The sequence below is a fragment of the Toxotes jaculatrix genome, chromosome 1 (assembly GCF_017976425.1).
Source record: "Toxotes jaculatrix isolate fToxJac2 chromosome 1, fToxJac2.pri, whole genome shotgun sequence".
NCBI lineage: Eukaryota > Metazoa > Chordata > Actinopteri > Toxotidae > Toxotes > Toxotes jaculatrix.
Genome location: NC_054394.1, coordinates 24,966,732 through 24,976,564, shown reverse-complemented (window position 1 = coordinate 24,976,564; position 9,833 = coordinate 24,966,732). Strand labels below are relative to the sequence as shown.

The 9,833-nt window shown below is 40.5% G+C and overlaps 1 protein-coding gene across 1 annotated transcript; it reads left to right on the top strand.

The window, feature by feature from the left end:
- Positions 1-606: 606 nt before the first annotated feature.
- LOC121201293 (aromatase) lies at positions 607-3,843 on the top strand. The gene is made up of 9 exons (XM_041067101.1): positions 607-802; positions 903-1,053; positions 1,159-1,313; positions 1,427-1,591; positions 1,783-1,897; positions 2,023-2,134; positions 2,313-2,475; positions 2,827-3,068; positions 3,571-3,843. Exons 1-9 carry the CDS (start codon positions 607-609, stop codon positions 3,841-3,843), a joined length of 1,572 nt encoding a protein of 523 aa, XP_040923035.1.
- The last annotated feature ends 5,990 nt before the right edge of the window (positions 3,844-9,833 follow it).

Below are 9,833 nucleotides of genomic sequence, written 5' to 3'. Positions count from 1 at the left end.
GATCAGTCCACTCCTTGTCTTCACAGGTGAACTAGCTCTGACCTGCAGACTCAGACTGAGCTGTTTCTTCTTCTTTCAGGTCCACAAACAGATCAGCATGAGAATAAATCAACAAATAGTAAGTGAAGTCTTTATTCTCTGCTACTGGGGTGTATCTGGAAAAAACAGAAAATGTAACTTTGTAAGACAGATAAAGCTGTAAAAATGAAAGTATTAGCACTGATTTTATCTTACTCTCAGGGCCCAGGTGTTGTTTTGTAGGATTTCCAACCAGATTCTTTTGATGTTCAAAGGAGGAGCGATACTTGCTTCTCATCATCAAAATGTCACATACACCCCATAACAGAAACTGGCTCCAATACTGCACCGCAACACGTACCCACTGAACTCCCGTTCACTCAAGGGCGCTGGTACAAATCCAGCCCCTCAAGGTTATAAGTGTATTGTTTACCATTTTCCTGCTCTGTTGTGGCTTTTGCATTACCCTGACCTGGCTTGTAACCAGTTCTGACTGCTTATAAAGAGAAAGCCCTGATTTCAGAGGCAGATTTCACCGGTCGTTGCATTTGTGCAGTCGTGTGCAGCCTGTTTTAAATCTGCCTTCCTATGGATCTGATCCCTGCTTGTGAAGTGGCAATGACTCCTGTAGGTCTGGATGCCATGCTGGCAGACCTGGTCTCCATCTCCCCAAATTCCACTGCAGTGGGATCACCGGGTATCTCCATGTCAACCAGAACCCTAATACTGCTTGTCTGTCTGCTGCTGGTCGCCTGGAGCCACACAGGAAAGAAAACCATACCAGGTAGGTTCAGTGGTCGTACGTCAGCTTTGACGCTCCGCAGTTTCTTTATTTGTGCTGGTGCCAGTGCTGAAATACATTCATTGCCATTTTTCCACATCAGGTCCTTCTTTCTTTCTGGGTCTGGGGCCACTTCTGTCATATGTGAGATTCATGTGGACTGGTATAGGCGCAACCAGCAACTACTACAACATTAAGTATGGAGACATTGCCAGAGTCTGGATCAATGGAGAAGAGACCCTCATAATCAGCAGGTTGGTTATTTGTTAATTCTTATGAATAGTTACCAGACAGTCAGAGTAAACTGATAAACTGTAGTTTATTTATTTTTAATTAATTTTTTTATTTTTAATCTCAAGGGCATCAGCGGTGCACCATGTACTGAAGAGTGGACATTATGCTTCACGTTTTGGGAGCGAGCAGGGACTCAGCTGCATCGGCATGAATGAGAGAGGCATCATATTTAACAACAATGTCGCTCTGTGGAAAAAGATACGCACCTATTTCAGCAAGGGTAAGTTTTTAACACATTCAGTCTTGGAAGCATACTGATTGATCCAGTTATTCACTGATTTCATATACAAAATATCTGACTAATCTCAATCAGAAAAAACTTTTCTGTGTCAGCTCTGACAGGTCCAGGTTTGCAGAGGACAGTGGAGGTCTGTGTCTCCTCCACACAGACTCATCTTGATGGCCTGGACACTTTGGGTCATGTGGATGTCCTCAGTTTGTTGCGCTGCACTGTGATCGACATCTCCAACAGACTGTTCTTGGGTGTACCTGTCAATGGTGAGGAGGCATTCCATAAATTTCTTACTTAATTTACGTTGTCCTGCAAATTGTAAACTGAGAAATTTGTTTATGTCGGAGCAAACACATATTGGAACAGTGTGAGTTTTAATTCATCAGCTTGGTTCAGATAAGATACAGGGAATTTGTCTCACTACTGTGTTGTGTTCCCGCAACATTTGTGTTTTCAGAGAAGGAGCTGCTGTTGAAGATTCATAAGTATTTTGACACATGGCAGAGTGTTCTGATCAAACCAGACATCTACTTCAAGTTTGACTGGATTCACCAGAGGCACAGGACAGCAGCGTGAGTCGAATTTATTGCTTTACTATTTTCATTATCATGCTTCATCATACATGAGCCCATCTTCAGTTTTGTTTTGGCTGAGTTCTTTTTCTCTGATCAAGTATTGTTTATCTGTAATCTCACAGCCAGGAGCTTCAAGATGCCATACAGAGCCTTGTAGAACAGAAGAGGAGAGATGTGGAGCGGGCAGATAAACTGGACAACATCAACTTCACCACAGAGCTAATATTTGCACAGGTCAGTCTGAGAATTGAATCTCAGCCAGATATTCAGAAGCACATCCCTTTTTTTTGTCCTTTTCTCTTTCCTCAAGCCCTTTCAGCACTTCCTGCCGCCCATATGGTTTTTTTTCTTCGGTGTAAAGGAATTCACCTTATTCACATTTGTGTGTGTGTGTGTGTGTGTGTGTGTTCAGAACAATGGCGAGCTGTCTGCTGAGAACGTGACACAGTGTGTGTTGGAGATGGTGATCGCAGCACCAGACACTCTGTCCATCAGTCTCTTCTTCATGCTGCTGCTCCTGAAACAGAATCCAGATGTGGAGCTGCAGCTGCTACAAGAGATAGACACTGTTGTGGGTAAGGATCTGGTATAAACAAAATTCAAAGACACTAATACTGACAACGTGCGGTACTGATTAAGTACTGTCGTCCAATGCTAGATTTGAAAAGCCAGATTTAAGCATCTTAGAGGAGTCTGATCTGTTACACAGGTACAGATTCAGCGTCACCACAAACTACATCCTGCAAAATGATCATACAGTTGAATCAGCGCTTCCCTAATACAACGTCAACAAAAACAGTATAACCTTCATTATTATGACGGTAGAATTCATTGCAAGGTTGCTGTATTAGACTGCATCACATTCAGCCAGGGGTGCTCTGATGCTGTGGCGGTAATGATATCTCATTGCCATTTCCTTGCAACAGGTGAGCGGCAGCTTCAGAACGGGGACCTTCAGAAGCTGCATGTCCTGGAGAGCTTCATCAACGAATGTCTGCGCTTCCACCCTGTGGTGGACATCACCATGCGTCGAGCCCTGTCTGATGACGTCATAGATGGCTACAGGGTACCGAAGGGCACAAATATCATTCTCAACACCGGACGTATGCACCGGACAGAGTTTTTCCCAAAACCAAATGAATTCAGTATGGGAAACTTTGAAAAAAATGTAAGTAGCCTTTTTTTTTTGGCTAAGTTGAGGATCTTCCTGCAACTTTGAGACTTAAAAATATAAAATTGTAAGATGAAATAAGTTAAAGTGAATAAATTAACTTTTACAGACCCAGAAGTTAGAACAGTATTGGATATTTCACATGAGAGATTTCTGTATTTCTATTTTCATCCTTGCTCTTCCTACTTAATTAGAGGTTGGCAGGTTCCGGCTTATGTCATGTAACTTTCATGCAGCAGTAAGGATTCAGTTACATTTCAATCAGAATGTGATGACAGTTGTTTGTTTATACGGCTGCCGTCAATCAAATCTGATCAAACCATATCCACACAGAATTGAGAGAGCAGATTAACTCAGGGTCAGAGTTTTAATAAATAATATACATAGTGTTTTTTTGTTTTTTTTTAAGTCATGAACAGTTATGTTACTGAGGAATGTTAGATTTTAAATTTTTACCTCTCTGATCTGTCCTCTGTCCCATCCCTTTGTCCTGCTCCAGGTTCCTCGCCGTTACTTCCAGCCATTCGGTTCAGGCCCTCGATCCTGCGTTGGCAAGCACATTGCCATGGTGATGATGAAATCCATCCTGGTGACGTTGCTCTCCCAGTACTCTGTCTGCTTCCATAAGGGCTTGACCCTGGACTGCCTCCCACAGACCAACAACCTCTCCCAGCAGCCTGTAGAGCATCATCAGGAGGCCGAACATCTCAGCATGAGATTCTTAACCAGACAGAGAGGTAGCTGGAAAACACCCAAAGACACTGATATATGATCTCCATTGCTTCACTTATATTATCTCATGACTGTACAAAGCTAAATTTTATATTTTGGTATGTATTAAAATTGTATTTCTGCTGGACATATTATGCTTTGTGTGAAAAACTTAGACATGCTAATACTGAAGTAAATGTAAATTATTGTACCAATATTGTGTTTTTCATCTTCTTTTTGGGTATTTTGTCAGTTTTTTCTATGTATGTAATCAAATATAAATATTGGGAGCATTTTCCAAGTAAGAAACGGACCCTTGTTGTTTTTTGAAATTACCTATAACAACACACTTCCTCAATTCAACTCATTATTTTGTTGTTTTATTTTACTCTAGCTGTTTATCAAAATACTTCCCTTCTCTTTTTAAATACTTCAATATTTTGTCATGTTCAGATACACTGCTCAGACTGCACTTTGTATTTCAAAGGTGCTATGTAAATAAAGTGTATTTTAAATCTTTGAAGAGCCGCAGATAAAAGAGCAGGAATAATGTGTTCATATTAGACGGTGAGAATGAAAAGTAATTATTTCTCTTTTTGTATTTGCAAATATTGGTCAGGAGAGGGCACTACAACACATAACACTATGATGTGCTATCTTCAGCACAGCCCAAAGAAAGCAACCAGTCTGTTCATGCAATTCAATCACTCTTACTCTGGGCAAACACAGCAATACATTTCACACACACAGATGCTTCAATTTGTATTGCCTCCACTTTCTAAATACTGGGACCACTCAAAGGATTATGCTTAAAGACCACTGGAGTTCTACTTGAAAACATGTTTGTTTGATCATGCATTTGAAAGATAAGAGAAATGGAGACGGAGGTACTGAGGAAGAAACTAAGAGAAGATATACACATGGTTTTCAGCTGTGTGGTGTGGTTCCTCCAGAGATGTCAAACATCAGCTTTCTATCAGTGATGCAAGAAAGTAAACTGTCTAAAATAAAACGGTCTCAACCTCAATTTCCCTGACACACAACCACTGTTTGTGCTGATTATAAGGAGACGAAGAGAGTCTGTCAGGGGAAAACACACACACACACAAAGTGCCTGGTAGGCTAATCAATATCTGCAACAGTCAGTTTCACCACCTCAGCAACAAGTTTACCTACTGTATGTGTGAACTGTAAGAGAGTGTGTATGTGTGTATGTGTGTGTGTGTGTGTGTGTGTGTGTGTGTGTGTGCTGTATTAGAGTTTGTATTGAGACTGAGAGTTGATCATAAAAATGACTTTTCTCCACTAAATGTTCTTTTTCAAGTGTTACTTGTGTGTATGTGCATGCATGGATGTTTTTTCTTGTTTGTGTGCATGTGTGTATCACAGGCTGTTCCTTGCAGGTGTCCTGGGATGTAGCAAATGAATCTCTATACTCTCATTAACCTCAATCTCATTCCTGTCCTCCATCCAGATGGAAATCATCTCTGCATGCTGCAGTAGCTCTGACTGCACTTTGTAAAATGTACCTTGTAAATTTACCAGAAAAACGTTCCTCTTCACAATTATCTCCATCATCGCTGTGAAGCTTGATGCCAATAACAAGTTAAGAAAAATGAATGTAAACAGAAAAATACTTAGTTCCGGCCTGCTCTTCTGTCAATTTGTTTTTCCACAACTACAAAACTCTTTCTTTGTCAGTCTTTTCCTATTAATAAAATTTAACCTGTCCACTGTAGACGTTGGCAAAAGGCTAAACAGCCAGTTACAAGGCCGAACGTGGATCAGCAGAGGTGGCGATTCAAGTTGTAAATTCAACAGGAAAAAAAATATCTTATGTATAACTGTATGTACTGTAGCACGCACTAGTGTACAGCTTCAGGGTGAAAATATGCTTTCATTATCACTTCCACATGTAAGGGTCTCACACTGTCATTTTCAATCACCATCATTATCTACACCAATCAGCCTCAATGTTAAAACCAGTTACAGGTTTTAATGTTTTGGCTGAATCGTGTGTATGTGTGTGTGCTTCATAGCAAACCACCAATTAGTTGATGTTTTCATTCAATTTGATATTTAATTCTGGACCAAAGCAATGAATCAGTCAACCAACAGATTAGCATTATCATCGCCACTAGCATTTTGCACCATCCTGTCATAGTCAGGAAATAATGCCATGTTTTGTTTTGTCCATGTTGTCTTGTGGGTTTTGCTTTTATTTTGAAATGTTATATCCTCTTGTTTCAGGTTGCTTGCCCTTCCTCTTGTTTCCCGCCAGTGAGATTGTTTTCCCCGCCCTAATTGTTTCCACCTGTTTCCCCTTACCTGGTGTTTATATATAGTCTGCGTCTTCGCTTGTCCTGTGCCAGTTCGACTGGTCGTAATGTCAAAGAACCAGCGTTTTGTCCTTGTCACCTTTCCCTTGCCACAGTCAGGTCTTGTGTTTTGTTGTTACTTTTTCTAGTCAGAGCTGTTGTACTCTTTAAGTTTTTCTTTGTTACTTTGTTCAGCCGTTGTGCCTTTGTCCTCGTATGAGTGATTTTTTTGTTCTCACGTTTTCCCATTACCTCTTGGAGTGATTTTCAGTTGTCACTTTGTTAATAAATACTGTTTATTTTGTACTTTGTCTTCGAGTCGTGCATTTGGGTTCAGGTCCTAGATAAGCCGTAACACATCCAAAAATTACTAACGTTGAAAAGTTCCCTGTGGGTCTTTAAAGTAAATAAAATTATAATTTTTTGGCCTGTCAGAATTCAAGCATCAAAAAGCGCAGGAGGCAGTTTCAGCTGTATTGTGAGGAAAAAGTGGAGAGTTCCAACAAACAGAGTACATACTGGGCTGATGTGATTCTTCTAGCTCCAAACTGTGGGATATCAGGCATCTGCAAAATAGATCTGTGGTAACTTTCACTTCAAGTACACTACTGTGGACCGTGGTGTGTGTGTGTGTGTGTGTGTGTGCAAGTGTGTGTGTGAGTGAAATATTTTTAAAGGGGAATTGAATTATACTTGTGGTTTCAAACTGTGTCAGCCTTGCTTGCCTTTGGGACAAAGATTCCCTGTGTGTCTGTCACTCTGACTGCAGTTATATCATGCTTATGTCTTTTAAAGTTAAAGTTTTCACACTTTGAAACACTTTCTATTTTAAGGTACGGTACCTCAAAGAAAACATGAATATTGCAAATCCATAACACAGACCTTGGACCAGCAAGCAACATTTTAGGGTATTGTAAAAGCTTGCCTTGCAGAATCTGATGCACGTCTTTGAAATATTCAGCCCGTTCTTCACTCTTAAGAAAGTCCATGGTTCTTCATATGTGGGTTTTGTTGGTCACGTGATGTATATTTTCCGTCTCATTCCATTTATTTCTATTGCTGCATGACAGATTTATAGAGGCAGGATGCCAGACAGTTTTTAAAATAACTCCGACGTAAGAGCCTCGCAGCAAAAAGTTTAGACTGTCCTGCCTCGTTCTGATTGACAAACTGATCGATCACATGCTGTTTACTGCCCACACACACACACACACACACATGCACACACACACACAAACACACACGCACACACACGCACACACACACATACTCATTGTGTCGTGCTAAAATTCTCAAATGCCAGTGGCCATATTGTCTCTCTGTTTCAGTCCCTGCTGGATTATTGCTTCATTAAAAGAGAGCCTTGGTTGCCATGGAAACATGTACCAGAAAGGGTAAACTGGCAATGTACTCATCCCTCTACATTGTCGGTGCACTGTAAATGTGAACTATACCTCCTACAGTTAGCGAAAACACTTTCTGCCTCAATGCTGTGACACATTTGCTGGTTTGAATGTTTCTCGTGCCTCTCTGATACTGTGCACTCTCGTAGAAAGGTAAAAATTATGTCACCTAACTCCTCTTGAAACAGGAGTGAGTCTCTCATCAGGCCAGTCTGTCTGAAGAAGCCCAGACTGGAAGGCTCTCTGCCAGTAAAGGCACTGGATCAAAGGCAAACTCTCACTTCATAGCCTTTTTGTGGCCCGCTTTGCAAAGTCAGCTCATTTGTTTCTCATTGAACATCAGAGGAGAGTGGTGGCGCACATCATTACAGGAAGCTCCTCTCCCTCTTCTTCTTCTTCTTCTTTTTCTTCTTCTTTTAGTCTCCCTTTCTGTCGACTCAAAATAAGTCAGCCTGGAGGTTTCAGGATGAGGCTGCAGAGTTCGGTACAGCAGTCTGCACATCGATGCTGTTGTTTCTCTTCCTCCTCCATTCATCCAGTTGTCTGTTAGCACCAGTAAAGTTAAGGACTTCAAAACATTTCCAAACATCCTTTACAAAAACATTCACCCAGCTCATTGAAAATGGGGCATTATCAGTGGTGGAAACTAAGTAGATTTACTCAAGTACTGTACTTCGTTACAATTTGAAAACCTTTGCACAATATTTACTTTTCAATCTACTTTCATCCTTGTAATCAACCATTACTACGGTACTTTATAGTAGCAGTAGTGTTGTTTATTAGTGCCCAGACCACACAGATTTATAAAACAACAAATATAAAGTGGCAGCGGTGAAACAAATGGATGGATGGATTAAACTACATAACAGTATATAACTGCAAATATCTACTGAACAAGTAATAGTATTCCTATAATGTAGATTATAATATAACACTCTACATCTTTCTTCAGAATGACTACTCATTCAAGTACATTTTACAGATAATAATAATAGTTATTCCCTATACTTGTTTTCTTAAAAAAAAAACTAAACTAAACTAAATGCAGTAATGGAGTATTTTTACATTGTGGTGGTAGATATGAATTCTTCTTTCACCACTGGTCTCTCCTGTTAGTGTCGTGTGGTTAGTTTGTCCTATCCGGCCACGACACAGTAGAGTTGACAGTAGCTTGTAGTTATACAAGCAAAATAACTTACAAACTAAAAGGCCCCATTATTACTGAGGGCACATTTGTGGAGATCCTGATGATGGCGATTATATCAGAAACTGAATTACTGAGGCTTAGCCAGAACTCAAGGGCTCACATGCAAAGGCCAGAGGCACTGAACTGTGCTTAAGAATAATATTCGGTTTCAATGTTATGTTTGGATTCTCATAACTTCTGACTTTGTAAAAAGTAGAAGCAAACCAAAATGCTGTAGACTCACTTTCAGTTTCAACTCATGTTTTCAGCCTTTGCACATAACACGCTCTGTTTCACATCAGGTCAAAGAAGTACACAGCTTTACTGTGAGGATCAAAGCAGCTCAGCTTGTTTTGATTTCTGGCATATCTGTTTTGTCACCGCAACATTGCAGAACGAGTCCACATGCGCAAACACATACACAAATGCACGCAAGTGTCAAAGATAAGTATGCCTTGAGCAGCGGGCAGGCGGGCTAATGCCATCTGGTGCCCAGCGTTCATGCTGAGCAACAGTCAGCTCCACACCTGGGAGATGGTATAGCCTGCAACTGTTGTCGGACCACCAACTGCACACCCACCTGCCTCCACACTTCTCAATCTGAGCTTATGTTGTTTCACAGACTGCAGACGAAAAGTAATTCAAGTTAATTAAAAGAGAAACCCATCCTGAAATAGTTTTACACATTTTATACGTCACCAGTCTGTCATGTTCAATATCTCAGGGCTATTTTGTGATAAATTTTGAATACATGACTGCCTCCACGCAGTATTTCCCACAATGCCCCAAACTGTTTCTTGTTTTCAGCTGTGGGAAAGAGAATAAGACTTTTTTTTTTTATAGCAAAAGTTCCAGTGAAAGTCACAACCTTTACTTCAAATGCACGCTTTGGCTTTGCTGCTTTAAGTGGGTGGAGAAACAGTTATATCTTCTTCTACAATAAACTTCTCTCTGCACGATTGTTGAATGTGTAACGTGGTGAGTTAACCAAGAAGCTGTTATTGATTCTGACACCAAACTTGGAAATGTCAGATACAAATCTAATGCTGTTGTGCTGGAAACACGTAGAGACATTTCTTGTGCTTTGCCCATTGTTCATGGGAGCACTAATGCAAAAAATATTACTAATAACTGCAGGAAGCGG